The 15,821-nt window shown below is 45.5% G+C and overlaps 3 protein-coding genes across 4 annotated transcripts; 1 reads left to right on the top strand and 2 right to left on the bottom strand.

The window, feature by feature from the left end:
- The first annotated feature begins 577 nt into the window (after window positions 1-577).
- Window positions 578-5,942, top strand: mfsd8 (major facilitator superfamily domain containing 8). Of its 2 annotated transcripts, XM_084690931.1 has the most exons (12): window positions 578-912; window positions 1,041-1,123; window positions 1,282-1,325; window positions 1,637-1,877; window positions 2,036-2,149; window positions 2,542-2,686; window positions 2,799-2,857; window positions 2,963-3,071; window positions 3,189-3,323; window positions 3,450-3,553; window positions 3,839-4,065; window positions 4,384-5,942. In XM_084690931.1, the coding sequence occupies exons 1-12, from the start codon at window positions 854-856 to the stop codon at window positions 4,588-4,590; spliced, it is 1,527 nt and encodes a 508-aa protein (XP_084547057.1). In that variant the 5' UTR covers window positions 578-853; the 3' UTR covers window positions 4,591-5,942. The 2 variants fall into 2 exon arrangements, with proteins under 2 accessions (XP_084547057.1, XP_084547058.1); XM_084690932.1 differs by lacking the exon at window positions 578-912 and having other exon boundaries at window positions 1,042-1,123; window positions 1,282-1,338.
- A 3,436-nt stretch (window positions 5,943-9,378) lies between these two features.
- On the bottom strand, window positions 9,379-12,460 carry LOC146222216 (uncharacterized). Its single transcript, XM_084691826.1, has 4 exons — window positions 11,733-12,460; window positions 10,036-11,306; window positions 9,785-9,857; window positions 9,379-9,606 (listed from the first exon to the last, which is right to left on the bottom strand). Exons 1-4 carry the CDS (start codon window positions 12,439-12,441, stop codon window positions 9,464-9,466), a joined length of 2,196 nt encoding a protein of 731 aa, XP_084547952.1. The 5' UTR covers window positions 12,442-12,460; the 3' UTR covers window positions 9,379-9,463.
- A 51-nt stretch (window positions 12,461-12,511) lies between these two features.
- On the bottom strand, window positions 12,512-15,194 carry LOC146222215 (uncharacterized). The gene is made up of 6 exons (XM_084692128.1): window positions 15,074-15,194; window positions 14,626-14,674; window positions 14,422-14,512; window positions 14,261-14,297; window positions 12,749-14,042; window positions 12,512-12,633 (listed from the first exon to the last, which is right to left on the bottom strand). The coding sequence occupies exons 1-6, from the start codon at window positions 15,125-15,127 to the stop codon at window positions 12,512-12,514; spliced, it is 1,647 nt and encodes a 548-aa protein (XP_084548254.1). The 5' UTR covers window positions 15,128-15,194.
- Window positions 15,195-15,821: the final 627 nt, after the last annotated feature.

Below are 15,821 nucleotides of genomic sequence, written 5' to 3'. Positions count from 1 at the left end.
TCTTATCCAGAGCGATTTACAGTAAATAAAGGGACATTCCCCCGAAGCAAGTAGGGTGAAGTGCCTTGCCCAAGGACACAACGTCACTGGCACGGCCGGGAATCGAACCGGCAACCCTCTGACTACTAGCCCGACTCCCTAACCGCTCAGCTATCTGACTCCCCAAAGCCTATATTGCATATCATATTTACAAGGTTTTTTAAAAACTTTTTATTCAAATGGTAATCATCAAATCATCTAGCAAATAGATTATGGTGTTTAATAAGGCTACACTTAACATCTTTACACAACCATCTCTCCATCCAAGATTTGAGACCCTGCGGTATGTCGCCAGCATAGTATGTAGGGGGCGCTGTAAAGAAAGGCTGTTTCATGTGTATTGCAGAAGAAGAATTGTACGGAAGCTTAATTACAAAAGGTACGTTCGACTTTATGCCGCGCCGGCGGGGCCGGCTGCAGCCGGCTGCCTTGAATCTGAGAATGCCATTGGCTGCTTCAGTCAACCGGGCTGCAGGTGGCTGCAGACGACGCCGGCGCTGCATGAAGTCGAATGCACCTAAAGTTAAGAATCACATGAGCCGTCAGCATTGTAAATAGTCAGATCTGTGGCTTGAAATCAATCATTTTTTGGTATGATACGGGAAGAACGATTTCTTGCGTTTGGACTTTTAAGTTAGTGTGTTTCGTTTCGTAAGGATAGCTAGACTTGTCACACGCAAGCATGTTGTCAGCTGATAGAATGAAGTTCAATTTAGGTTTAGTAGGATAATGTTCTAATCAGTTATCAGTAATGCCAGTGTAGAAAACTATATGTAAACTTGATTACTATAGTATCTTTGGGTTGTTATCAACAATGTCTCAACTGGTGGATTCAGAAGAGAACACTCCATTGCTGAAAGATGATTCCAGGAGGTAGGTTAATGAACGTATGAAAAAATATGATCTGTTCAGCCACCATCACCAATGACCAAAATATTGTAATATAGTTTTTCTGCTATTACTTCAGAGAAACGTCTCAGCTTTTTGTTGTTATTCTTCAGTGATGACTGTCAAGGGGATGACTACAAGAGTAGGTGGCGGTCTATTCGAGTCATGTACTTTACGATGTTCCTCAGCAGTGTTGGTAAGCAAATCATTATTTCATACGAAGCATGATCATGCAAGCCCAGTAGGCAACGAAGAACAGGATGTGAAATTAAGAACTAAGACACAATGCCAGATTTACACACACAGCTGTTATCCATATTTTTTCTATTCACTATGTACCACATTTGCTTACAGGTTTCACAATTGTCATAACATCATTATGGCCCTATCTGCAGAAGGTAAGGGCTCACTGTAAGTGATGGAGAACCTAGCCTTAATTGACATGGATTCTTTTCTATAACACCCCTAGTCACAACATACTGCAAATAAATTATTTTGAATAGTTGTTCTTAGTTATGATCATTAAGAGTAAGTTAATCCAAACCGCCTAAGCAGTATGTGCTGCTTTATCTGGATGAGCAATAGACTGCAGTTGGTTTTCCTTGTGTCTTGTCACCTTCCAACTGGTGACTTCTCCACAGATAAGTTTTGGACCACCATTGGGCGGTTTGTTTATACTCAGTAAAATGACATCTTCTCCCATGCCCAGATCGACAGCACCGCCAACGCCAGTTTCCTGGGCTGGGTGGTGGCAGCCTACAGTTTGGGCCAGATGCTGGCCTCTCCACTGTTTGGCCTGTGGTCCAATTACAGGCCCAGGAGAGAGCCGCTGGTCTGCTCCATATGCATCAACGTCTTTGCCAACATCTACTACTCGTACGTCTACCTGCCCTCCACCGAGAACAAGATCCACATGCTCATGGCTCGAGCCTTTGTAGGCTTCGGTGCAGGTATGTCGATCATTGGTCATGGTCAAAATGGGGACAATTTCATTTTCTGTCTCTTATGTCAGAAGCTCGATGGATATGCAACACTTTCCCTTTTCACCCTGTAGTCTGCTGAGAATGTGTCCCGTAAGCATGCTGAGTGGTCCGTGTGTGCTGTGTAGGTAACGTGGCTGTGGTGAGGTCCTACGTGGCTGGGGCCACGTCTCTGAAGGAGAGGACCGGGGCTATGGCTAACATGAGTGCCTGCCAGGCCTTGGGCTTCATCCTGGGACCAGGTACGACTCGTGATCTGACTTGTCAGTGCTCAGCAAGATTAGACTCATTAAGATAAGTTGGATACATATATTTTAGGGGCATTTTTGCCTTTATTAGTTTTCATAAAGACAGTGGAGAGGGGACAGGAAATGCAGGGGAAGAGAGAAGGGATGACGTGCAGTCAGGGTCTTGTGCTGGATTCAAGCCCAGCCACTGCGGTAGGGAAGTAGCTTATCCAGTGTGCACACTTATCCGGTGAACCACCAGCGCGCCCCAAGACTAGACTCGTTTGACTGTCCCAAAATAATTTCAGGGAGGAAATTGTGGTTGTAAAAGGAAGTTGTATTTGACCCTGCCTACAGACAAAGCACAGACTAAAAGTCTCCCACTCTGAGGATGGTTGTTGTTTCAGCTTTGCAGGCAGGGTTGTCCTTCATTGGTGAGCAGGGTGTCAATGTGAAGATCATCGACCTCCAGTTCAACATGTACACAGCCCCAGCTCTGTTGGCTGCAGGCTTTGGGGTCATCAATATCCTGCTTGTTGTATTGGTCTTAAGGTCAGTTTCGAGGTCATCCAGGTTCATCTGACTTTGCTTTTGATCCATGGGTCTGTAGTTTGCACTCCATGGGTTTGGGGCGACAGGCTTTATAGTTGTGTCTGTGCTGCAGGGAACACCGGGTCGACGATAGCGGGAGACACATCCGATCCATCAATTATGTGTCAGAAGGTATGTGTTTTTCTGTTTGTTTTGTTTTTAAAGGTACAGTTCAGAAATGGAAGCTTTCTGATTCTGTGTGTGTATAAACAGATAATATGTCCCCCTCTTTTGTAGAACATGTGGATGTGAGCCAGGAGACGGTCGAGGATATCGACCAAATCGCCGTGTTGACCTCCAACATCCTCTTTTTCGTCATCATGTTTGTCTTTGCGGTCTTTGAGACGTGCGTACTATTCGGAGTATTCTATTCGGAGCAGACGCCTCAGTACTTCAAGAGTTTAATGTTTTATACTCACCTGTGAAGGGTCTGCTTACAGTCTTGGTGTTTTGTGTTTGATAGCATCTCGACACCTCTGTCTATGGACATGTTCGCCTGGACCAGGAAGGATGCAATTCTGTACAATGGCCTGATCATCTCCTTAATCGGCGTTGAGTCCATCTTTGTGTTTATAGCCGTGAAGATGATCTCACAAAGGTATTTTTCCAATGTACTCAATGAGGACCTATACCTGCATGTGTTTCATTACAATCAATGTTCGCTTCTCCATGATGCCAACGTAATCAGGCTTGATTGGAACATGGTGTGTTGTCGTTTTTCCAGGGCTGGAGACAGACCTGTGCTACTAGGAGGCTTGATCATCATATTGTGCGGCTTCTTCATCCTCCTCCCATGGGGGAACCAGTTCCCCAAAATCCAATGGGCAGGTAATGATTTACATTTAGTCATTTAGCAGACACTTTTATCCAGAGCGACTTACAGTAAGTACTGGGACATTCCCCCCGTCATTTGGCATGGCGGGGAATCGATCCGTCCGTCTTCTAATTACTAGCCCTACTCCCTCACCGCTCAGCCATCTGACTCCCTGTTGTAGTAATGACCCCTTAATGGTAATCTTTCACGACCCCCAAAACCTTTCTTGTTCACAGCAGGTTTTGCATTATCGACTTCTTGTGTGTGTGTGTGTGTGTGTGTGTATTGTCTCCTGAAAGATCTCAAGAACAAAACACTGTCCCTAGAGACCTTTACACCCACCCCGCCCTCCAATAGCTCCTTTGAGCCCACTGGCTGTCCGGCTGAGCAGACCTGGTGCCAGTACATCCCGGCCATCCACCTGGCCCAATACATCACCTCGGATGTTCTCATAGGGGTGGGTTACCCAGCCTGCAACGCTATGTCCTACACACTCTACTCCAAAGTCTTAGGCCCAAAGCCACAGGTAAGGAAGGCCATTTTGAGTACAATTCTTCCCACTGACTTATAGTGAAAGCTAACACTGTTACTCTGAGCCATATTTGATCTAGATTTAGATTGAGACTCGTGTGTGAGCGTTTTTAGCATTCCGACCCATTCACGCAACTGAAGCGACAGTGTTTCTGAATGAGACATTTGAGATAAATGGGGCTTTCACATGCAACTGAAGTGGAGTTGAATTTGGCTGTTCATTTTCCACTGCATACATGTACCATTATTAAAACGTATCTGGTGTTCTGTGTTGACCGTGGCCCAATCCCTGACCGTGTGTGTCTGTCTCCAGGGTATGTACATGGGCTGGCTGACCGCTTCAGGAAGCGGGGCCCGGACCCTGGGCCCTGTGTTTGTCTCACAGGTGTACACCATTTTGGGGCCCCGCTGGGCCTTCAGCCTCATCTGTGGCATTGTGCTGGGGGCCATAGTGCTCCTGGGGGGCCTGTACCACAGACTCATTGCCTTCTCTGTGCGTCACGGGAGGATCATAGAGTAGATCGTGGAGGAATCTCCCCTCACGCTTCTCCACAGGTTTGTTTGGTCTATTTTAGGACTTTGAGCCTAAAATGTGTCACATTTCCACAAGTGTATGTTGTCGCCACTGGGATGTGGTAAATGCGTTAGTTTGTCTCAGGGTTGACTGTGGTCATGAAGTACGTTTGGGTCATATTAGGTGAATGGGGATATTTGTTAGGGCCCAGTCTCTTGCTGAAATGAAGCTTGTGTAATCGTTTCACCCATATGGCCTTGTTAAGCTTGCCCATCTTGAAGGTCCTTGACTCCTTTGAGGGACCACTTTTTATATTAGCTGAAAATGTATTAATTAATATAGGTTAAGTTTGTTACCGGGTTCATTCAGTTACTTTTACACAATTTCAATATTGCTTTTCAAGATGTTCATTGGCTAGTAGTTAAAATACTAGTTGAAATAAGCTTATTCAAGCTAAAATACGAGTTGAAATAAGCTTATTCGAGGTAAGAATACCTGTCTTAAACTTTAAAAAAAAGTTTTAAACAGGCAAATACCATAACTATAAAGTTATGGTTGTCAGAATGATAGGAATGTAATTTTTTTTGGCTTGTTCTGATAATTATGTTTCTGTAAGTCTGGAGCACTGAATACTGTCTATATATATATATATATATATAGATATAGATAGATAGACAATATATAAATGTTGGTGTTTCAGTAGCAGAGAGACAGGCGAAAGATGAGGTAAAAGAGAGGAATAAAATAAAATTCAATGGACAAACAAGTCCATAGTCTAGGCACAAAATTCTTATCCTGTGAAAATTATACCACAGGACTGGTACAATACTAATTGTTAACTATATTAATTCAGCCCATTTGATTATTTATTTGTATTTACAGTTATAACATAATAAGCACTGAATAATTTCTACTACAGCACTAAAGTACTTTTATATATTGTAAGCCTGGAGCCAGGCGAGGTATTGTCATTATAATTATTTGGTGGTGTTCCATTTATATATATATATATATATATATATATATATATATATATATATATATATATATATATATACATAAAGTAGTATTAATATATGCAAATTATTAAAATGCTGTCTTCCAAACCAATGCTTATGTGATAAATGTGAAGAATTATATTTATATTGTGTAATGTTACTAATGGTTATTTGCATTGGTAATTACTGATAATATGCTTGACTGTTATATAATGTGTATATGCAGTTGTTGACATTTTAAGAAATCATAGGATCAAAAACATTCTCAAAGATGAGCAGTGATGTTGGCTTGTGTGTCTGTAACTGGAATCTAAAATGTTAATCATGATACTGTTTGAAATAAAAAATTAAAACAAGACATTTCCAGAGGACTTTTTGTGAGTGTATTGCAAAAAGTAACATCGGTCAGTCATTATCAATTGCTGCGTATCAATACTTTTATGTCCCTCATGCAAAGTAGACAGCTTATCATCAAACAGAAACAATTCCACCATGAAGGTTTCTCTCTTGTCACCCACGTTGCCTGGGCAAACCTGTGGTTCTTCTCCCCCTTCTTGGGGTCTCATCGGTGATACAATGTGAGATGAGGACTTGGGGATCCTCCATGGATCCAGACTTTGTTCACCTTTCCTCTGCTTGGGAAGGCCAGGGTGTGAGCTGGAGGTGGCCATTGCCCTCCTTGAAGGAACTGCATGTTCAGATGATGTTGATGCCATTGATAGCAAACATTAAATATAGCACTATGGGGCCTATCATGAGGGATACCAAATAAAATAATTCTGCCTAGCTGAACCAGAAGCCGGATAATGATCTTCAGGCTTCTCTACTCCATCCTGGCTGTTAGACTTTCTAAGATGGTCACTGAGTAAAGTGGGGAAGCAAGAGTTCAACAGGGATCTGCTGTTCAACACCTATTGGTATAGATGCTGGAGTGAGCAGTTTTCTTCCCATCAGGATGACTTCCCTGCAGTGAAGACCACGTTTGTTCTTGACACCTCCAGTTGAGAGGCAAGTGGGCCTGTAGTGTGGAAAGGCCATCGAAGGATAGTTTGCTCTTGTCACACCTGTATCTCCCATTTGGAGGCAAGTCTGAAGATTGCCAGTACAAATTTGGCCGGGACATGTCTGGTGAGAAATACACGTACTTGGACCATCAATCATCAATATTTTTTTATGAATGCAAAGTTTCGTCTCGTCTTGTCATCTACCGCTTATCCGGGGGTTGGGTCGCGGGGGCAGCAACCTAAGCAAGGAGGCCCAGACTTCGCTATCCCCGGCCACTTCCACCAGCTCTTCCTGGGGGACCCCGAGGCGTTCCCAGGCCAGCCGAGAGACATAGTCCCTCAAGCGTGTCCTGGGTCTTCTCCATTATTATTTTCATATTTCTTGCCTGCTTAGTGATTTGGTCAGTGCAAAGTGGATGAAATGTGTATAAAAGTGGAAGGCACACACCACTGATGCACGTCTTCTTCTTTTGAAACAAAGTGAAGTGCATCATGCAGCCTTGGATTCTTCTGCTTGTCTTCATGGTTGAAGGTCAAACTTTCTACCAGCTTGTTGCTCAGCCTGGTTATTAGCTACAGTAACATTACAACAGGAGTTGTGTGGTGACCATTTAGTCAAGTGAGCACCATGTTTGCAAACAAGTGCTGCTTCATACAACATGTTTTCCTGAGAGCTCAAACGTTTTGTTTTTATGAATCAGGATCACAATTGTCTTCCAACAGGCTAACTGGACTTTTAACTGGACAGGCTAACTGGATATTTTATTATAGATAATCTGCAGGACATGTTTGGTATTTTCATTTTGGATAAAGACTGGACATGTGTTTTTATACACATATTTATATACATGGTATTGATGTACATAGTATTTAACCTAGTATTCTCGATGCGGTGATGCTGAACCAAGGATGATATTTCCAGTCTTGATCTTCACTTGCAGGCTTTGAACCAGTAAACTAGACCAGAGCATTCTGTACAGCAGACTTTCTGCTTTTCACAGACCATTCTACCTTTATAAACATTTCTGGTCCTTTCTTTTGAAGTAGGAACCATGTCAATGTTTACCATTGTTTTATAACATTGGTAGACATATATTATACTAGCTAAATGGCTCAACACCATTTAGCTATAATATTAGAAAGTCAGATGTGATATGGATAGGTCAGCAACAAAGTAGATGTCAATGTCATATATTCTTTGTTACAATTTAAATTTTGAAACTATATAATCCATAGAGGATATCTATCTCCTGTACTGTAAAATATTCGAATAAATGACTGTTCTTTTCTCTTTGCCAAAACTTGGCATGCTTCCATAAGTCAGTGTTGTTGCTGGCTGGCAGACTGGTTCGTCATACAACAGCACCACTATTTTGTTTTTATTAAAACTCTATATGATCTCGTATTATCAATTATACAATGTCCATTTTAACATGCAAAACATAATCCAGAACTGGGGACATCTATTTCTAATTCAATCTTCTTTCATTTCTTGGGCTACAAAAAAGTTGAGTTGATGTTGAATGATGTTGATTAAAAGTTTGCATGTTAAAATGGTTTAGCTTTGAGAGGTGGGAGGGAGGTCAGTGAGAGAAACGGGGTTATAGGGTGTCTCATCTTACCTCCACATGGCAGATTTAAACATGAAGCACCACATTGAAAATCAAAGATATTGTGTTTCTGAAGGCTTGAAGGCAATGACACTGTATCGGTTGTCAACAGCTTCGACACTCCAGCCAGGTGGACATACTAAGAATAGTATGCAGTCTACGTCTGGACAGGTAAGCACACAACCCCCTCTCAACACCCCACCACCCCAACCCCTACCCATCACTCTCCCTTCGTTAGCAAAAACTTCTCCCTCCCTCTCTCTCCGTCTTACTATCTCTCTCATCCCAACATCTCTGTCCCTACTCTTCCTCACATTTCACCTCCTCTTTGCCACCCCTCCTCCTCTCCCTAGAGGTGGTATGGTCCAGACTACTGAGCAGTACCAGTTCCTGTATGCCACCCTGGCCCAGTACAGCACACAGCTGGAGATGCAACCTGCCAGACTGCAGGAGGACCAAGGGAACCCGGAGAACCATGGGAACAAGGAGAGCCAGGGGAACATGGAGAGCCAGGGGAACAAGGAGTACCAAGGGAACCTGGAGAGCCAGGGGAACAAGGAGAAGAGAGAGAGCAGAGGCAAGGGAGAAGACCGGGAGAACCTGGTCATCGGGTCCAGTGCTGACAGCACAGCTTCAAAAACAGTATGACATCATCGCACCACGCAGACGTCTGGAGCACTGCTCAGCGTGCGGCACAGTGATCAGCTATTCTACTGCCCAAGTCCCAGTTCTCATAAGGTTATCTGTTATCAATGTTCTTTTCTGAAGCATACATGAGGACATTGGGACAAATGTATATTATCCTCATGGATAAATCCTCCCCCTCCCCCTTCCTCCTCACCTTCCCCCCCCCCCCCTCCTCCCCTCTTCCTCACCTTCCTATTTGATAACAGAATAAGACAAGCACCCTCCTTGCATTCAAACACAGTAAAAGTCATCCTGAAATACCTAGCATTCTCAACACAACTATATGTATCAAAAAGTTTAAGAAATGCTAGTGTTTTATCTCAGTCTTAAACTGAAGTAAAGTGGCTGTGTACTGTGCCACAATAAGTATCCTCCGTGTGGCTGCAGTCCTGATATGGAGATGTCACAAACCTAAACACAAACAGCTTAGCGATTACAAGGGAGGTATAAACAAAATGCCAATGTTTTTTAGTTGTTTTTTTTATTCATGGCAAAAAGATCAAAAGAGAATTTTTTAAAAGATCAGAGTGGGAAGTGACAGATCCTCGCTGCAGTCAGATCAGTAAGCAGGCAGCTCTCTCTACTGGTGAGTCATGCAGCTACAGCAGAACACCTTGGAGAGAGCTCCAGAGATCCTGCGGAAGAAGCCTTTAATAGACTTCTTCTTCTTCTGTTTCTGTTCCTCTTCTCCTGGGATGTTGGAGGACTCTGCAAGATCTGGGCCTGGACATGGAAACACAACATCACACAACAGGACATAACATCATACACAATTTCAGCTCTGTCTATTTACTTGCAACGAGTGTGTGTGTGTGTGTGTGTGATTGTGATTGTGTGTGAAATGATGGGAGAGCCAACTAAAGCCTAGCCTAAATGAACAAATATCCATTTATAATCTCACTTTCACCGTTGAGAGGAGTAACTGTCTTCTGTCTTTTCCTTTTTCCAGTAACAGCCTTGGTCTTCTTTCTCATCTGGGGTGGAAGGAAGAGTAAACATAAACATAATTCCTTTAAATTCACAGAACATCTACTGTTTACAACTCATACATAATGTATTCTACACATGCTTACTTGTAACCCATCTTATCCTTGACTCTGTTAAGGTCAGTTCTACCCAGTACCAGTGTGTGTGGAGTTATTTTCATCTTACCAATGTGAACCATCTCTGGAGGCTGGAGAGTTTTTTCTTTCCAAGACGGCCCAGATTGGAATGAAAGATGGAAGACCTGTTGAAGGTTTGGGAGGGCACAGAGGGGGATAACGTTGAGTTGGAGGATGAAGAGGAGGAGTGGCAAGACTGGGAAGTGGAGGTCTCCTCGGAAGACCTGTCGATCTTCTCCCAGGCCTTTAACAAGCCTGGGTCTGCAGCTCTCTCTCTCTGTTTCCTCGAGATCCTCAGCTCTTCTGGTGATCTGGAGGAGAAGGGACACTCTCTGGCCTTTACCAAACCAAATCTGTCACATCTCTTCTTGACCTTTCCGTCTTGAATCTCCATATGGGTCTCACTGGCCTTTCCCAAGCCAGAAGAAACCATCTCAGGTCCGTCATGTAGCCTCACATCCACACACAGGGAGCTTCCACCGGCCTTTTCCAAGCCAGCAGAGTTCACAGCATTCTCCTTCTCAAAATGGACGCTAAGATCGCACACGGCAGGAGCGTGCCAGGCCTCGGCGTGGCGGGAGATGACCTTGGCGATGGTCTCAGCCAGGCCACAAATGGCTCCAGCTTCTCCACGACAAGCGGAGTGGAGCAGGGCTCTGCTGCTGTTAGCGCTGGGTGACAGCTTAGCGTAGGCCGCCTCCAACATGGCATCCAGGGCGTCTGTGCCGCTGTAGAAAGGGCTCTGAGGCAGGTGCTCCAGGACGAGGCTGATCCCATCTTGGGTCTTGAGAATCCAGCCCACTTCCTGGAGGAGAGTTGCCTCTATTTGCGAGAAGGTGAGGGAGCTAGAGGTTGAGGGGGACTCCTGGAGGGCCAGGCGGACCAGAAGACCATGCAGCAGGTCCCGCAGGGTCTGGTGGTGTAGGGCACTGGGCCCGGAGGGCTTCCAGACCTTCTCCTGGATGCGAATCTCCAAAGTCTGCAGGGAGGGGGTCTCAGGGGGTCTCGGGGGCAACCAGGGAAGCACCTGGACCACCTCAGGGAGACCAGAAGCCTCATCATCTTTCCCATCCCCCATGGTATTAATTCGCCTGGCAATGTTGATGCCTTTGGGCAGACTATCTGACATGTCTTCCTCTTCATGGAATTTGCAAACATCGTCAACATTGTTGTTGACGGGGACAATATCGGCCTTCTCAGACTGGCCTACTTCTAGGCTAGTGAAACTTGAACTCAACTCTGAGTTGAGACTTCCTGTTGTGGCTTCGGAGGAGGACCTGCAAAGGTCAGCGATCCTGGCCATGAACTCAGCATCAAGGCCTGGCACAAAAAAAAAACACTCTCACTTTTAAGTATCCTTGAATTACTATAGTTATAACCTATACTTTTCTTAAAACAGTATTAATATCATAGTTCTTAACTATACCTACACTGTCATTCAGCAGTACTGTAGCACTTACAACTCTGTATTATATTAACATAGTTATAGACTCCAGAGGTCTTATACCCCAAAAGGTTAAGGACAATTTCACAAGGAGGATTTTTGTAACATGTAAAACACCATTTAATAACAGCTATATGGCAACAAGGTGAGACATTCTGTTTCTAAAGAGCATTCCATTTAATGCATTCTATCATCTGTACTTATTCTGTAACAGTGTGCTCAGTGTTACTAGTTAGGCTCCCTGAACACCTGAAAATTCCCTTTGGGGTCAATATATTGAATTGAGTAAAAGATTTCTCTACCTTTGTTGACAATGGCCATTACTTTTTCTGGGTCATTGCAGGAGCACTGAAGGACCCTTCCCACTTTGAGGGTCAACACCTCAGAAATGGCCTCTAGCGCCCTCCTCTGGTCCTGGCTGGCAGAGGAAGATGGCCGGTTCCTACCCACAGTCCCTCGGCTGGGGCCCGGCATCACGCAGTGGGACCCTTCCAGAGACGTGCTGTCGCTGCTGTTTACGCTGTCACTGCTGTCGTCGCTGTCGCTGCTCTCCCAAGATACATCCTTGATGGAGGTCCTGTCCTTCTTACACATCCATTCGAGGTGGTCGTTCACCAGGACACGTTCGTCCGGAAGCGAGTTGGTCAGCCCAAGGAAGTTCTCCATCAGTTTCTTGAAAGCCAAGTGGATGAAATTGTGCAGCATCGGAGTGAAGAGCTCCCAGTCCAGGTGCTGCTTGGCCTCCGGGTTCTGGATGTTGGGCTTGGAGCGGCAGCGGCCTGTCGAGGGGAGTCGTCCCACCTGCGTGTCCAGGAGCAGCTCATAAAGGCAGTCGATCAGCTCCGTGGAGAAGCTCTCGATCCTCACCTGCAACATCCTGGTACACATGTTGTGGGAGGCCAGCAGGCGGCCCAGGTCGTACTCAGCCTGGTCCAACAACCCGACGGAGGAGCCTCCTTTGTCTTTTTCGCAGTCTTCATCATTGGAGACTGATCTGGTGGAGTAGGCCATCCGCACGACAGTTTCCAGCATTTTGTGAGCCGTATGGTTGAGCTTTTGACTGTGTGCCTTGATCCTGGGGCTAGGGCTCCTGGGGCTCCTGAGGCTGACCTGGCCTCCTCCTTCTGCTGCTCCTCTTCCTCCTCCTCCTCGTCGCTAGCCGAGCCGCACTCCTCCTCTGATCTCCTTTCCTCCTGCTGGGTGCTGAAAAGGAAGCTTTCCTGACACGAGCGTGTGCAGGCCTCCTTCTCCTCCTTTCCCTTGACCCAGTTCCCCAGCAGCTCTCCCTGGCTGCAGCTCCTCCTGCTGCTCCTCCCACTGCTGACCCCCTGGTTCCTCCTCTGTAGGGCCTTCACCTCCTCCGTAACCTTGCTGAGCAGGGACTCGCTCACGCACTCCACTAACAGGGTGAAGTCATTACCGCGTGGCTGCAGGAAGTCCACCTCTCCTTCTGTAATCATCTCCACAGCTGCGCTGAAGTTCTCCAGAACGAGGTGGATGATGTTGCAGGCACTGGAGATGTTCTGGGGCAGGGAGGCTGTGTCAGCGTCTTGGGGCTGGTTCAGGGAAGAGCTTCTTTCTCTGGCCACTATCCCCTGGAGGATGCCCCCCACCCGCCTCACCAGCTCCAGCTTCTCCTCTGTGGTGAAAACGCCCTGTCTCTGGAAGAGGGCGTGGTGGGCCAGGATGCCAGAGAGGCTCTCCATCTGGGTGGAGGGGTTGTGAGGCTCGCTATGGCATCTGACGAGTCCAATGCTGCTGACCGAGCTGCGGCCTGAGCCGGTCGATACCGCTGTCACACGGCTGGGCCAGGGCGATGTCATAGCCTTTTCCATCTCCTGGGCCTCAGCCACACTGCCAATGAAGAACGACACCATCTTCTCAGCCTCCTTTTTCTCCCTGTGGAAGACGACCTCTGACGTGTTGCTGTTGGCAGACAACAGGGGCCGCGGGGGCATCTGCTCGTTGACGGCGTCCATGTGGATGTCGGCGAGGACCTGGACCTTCTCCTTGGCGTCCTGCCAGGTGTTCAGGATCAGGTCCTCGGAGATACTTGTCGAATAGAATTCAGACAAGGAGCTGCCCTGGTGGTGAAGCACCAACTCGTCCATCACCTTGTCCATGGCCGAGTCACAGAGCTCCTCTACAATGGCAGACAGCTTCGCCTCTTCCCTGTCTCTCGCCATCACTCCCTTCAACATGGCGATGACCTCTGCCACAGTGAGGGATGCCGTGGCGAGGATATCCTCCTCTGTGGACCTACTGGGGTGAAGGGGTGTCGGAGGCATCTCGCTCGATAGCCTGTCCTGTGGCCTGGATCCCAGCCCGCTTTCCAGCAGGGGGTGGGACTTCTCTGAGATGATCCCCTCGGGGACATCAGGCTGGGCTGAGCCCTGAGAAGAGGCCCGGTCCTTGGACAAAGGAGGAGACGAAGAAGACCCGTTCCTTGAGGAGATGTCACTGCTGTAGGAGGTAGCGGAAGACAGAGGGTCTTGGTGGAGGTGAAGGACCTGGTAAAGGGCCATGGCAGGCAGAACCCCATCATTGGCCACCTGGAGAATCCACTCCATCATTTCCTCTGAGTGCTTCTGCAGCTCAGCGATGCTCTTGTTCTGGGAGAGAGAAAGAGACAAAGAGAGGAGAGAGAGAGAGAGAGAGAGAGAAATAGAGGGTGAGAGGTTGAAGAGACAGAGAAGGATGGAGAGAGAGGGGAGAGAAAAAAGGCAGCGTGAAAAAAGGGGAGAAAGTTAAATCGCAGTACAGATACACATAGTTATTGTTAAGCTGAGTAAAAAAGTATTTTGAGTTAGAAACTAAAGATTTGATCTACCTTTCTCAACAGGACCTTTTGGACCAGTCTCCACTGACTGTAACAAGAACAAGAACAGATGTGTTACGGACTCTATACAGTACAATGACAATTAACGACACATCTTAACATTGTGTTCAACAGAGCAGTAGCCTAAAGGGGACGTTAACAAGGACACTCACGGGTGGGACATCATGGCCTCTGACACTGGAATTTCGTCCAGCGTCATTGGTTCCTCTGGGCGGGATCGGATTTTGATTGGTGGATGAACACCTACATGTCGAGGATTGTCACAGTGTGATTGGTGGATCCCTCTCTCTTGATAGAAAGTGATAATTCAATCATGAATGTTGTACTTTTGATACATTCATAAACCGATTACTCACGGTAGCTGCTCTGGTACATGGGAGGCATCTTCACACATGTAACCCTCATCTGCAGGCAAGACAAACGCTTTAGCAAGGCAAAGTAACAGAGAAAGTTATCAGAGTTGTTGGAGACATGGAGGTAGATTGAGTTGAGGGGAGTAGGTGGTGAGACAGAGAGAGAGAGAGACAGCGAGAGAGAGACAGAGACAGAGAGGTGCCTTGAACAGAAATTATTTTAACTTTTGATATGACTTGGTAATATGAAATATGACTTGATATTTACTATGTATCCAAGTTAATGACTTGGTAAATGAAATATAACTAGATCTACACTATGTATCCAAGTTAAGTCACATTGTTTAACACAACAGTTAAACTCACAGAAATGAAATTCTATAGAATCTAAAGAACCAAACATTTTCGTGTGTTTTAGTCGTTTTAGCTACTAGACAAATAACCCACTTACCTTCTTTTTAGGCCTCCGTTCTTTTAGTCTTTCCTGTTTGGGGATTCCATCCATGTTTTACGGACTCATGAAGGATGACAAACTATTTCAAATAACTCCTTTGCCTTGTGATGAAAATTTCATTCATCACTGACAGGTTTGATATTGCAATTCGTTTTTATATCATTTGGTAAAGTGCGTCACAATCCCTTTATGCCCCATGACGTCATAATGTCTAAATAGCGCGGCGTCTTTTTCAAAACAATGGCCCGACGTTTTGACAAATAGGTACGATCGGGATGTTTTTAAATAACTACTCGCGGGTTTTTTCCCACTTTACTCCAATTGGTAGGGACATTTTTGACAGTGTGAATTGTACAGCGATTCTACGTCCTGTACCCAGTGCTATCCAAATACGACTTTCACGTAATAAACCACACAGTGAGAAATCAGCTTTGCTGTTAAAAATAAAGACTGAATCGTTATTAACACACGCACGCGTGCGCTTACATGTATGTGTAACGAGTGTCTAACTTTAATACCGCTACAGAGAATAATAATGATGATCAATGGGAGATGTATCAGAACATGTGTGTTTTTTTTTTAAAGATGGTACTGTTTGCACTACAGAATGAAACACAGAACACGTTGGCTATATTTCAGAGGTAACAGAATTGTTGATGTTATTATTTTTTATATTTTTTATATTTTCTCTATTACCTCTGTTTTATTTTTTCCTTCTCATGAAGAAAAAAAACTCATTTACCAA

This window comes from Hypomesus nipponensis, chromosome 25 (genome assembly GCF_054491055.1).
Source record: "Hypomesus nipponensis isolate SF chromosome 25, ASM5449105v1, whole genome shotgun sequence".
Classification (NCBI taxonomy): domain Eukaryota; kingdom Metazoa; phylum Chordata; class Actinopteri; order Osmeriformes; family Osmeridae; genus Hypomesus; species Hypomesus nipponensis.
This window is presented reverse-complemented; position numbering and strand designations above follow the sequence as displayed.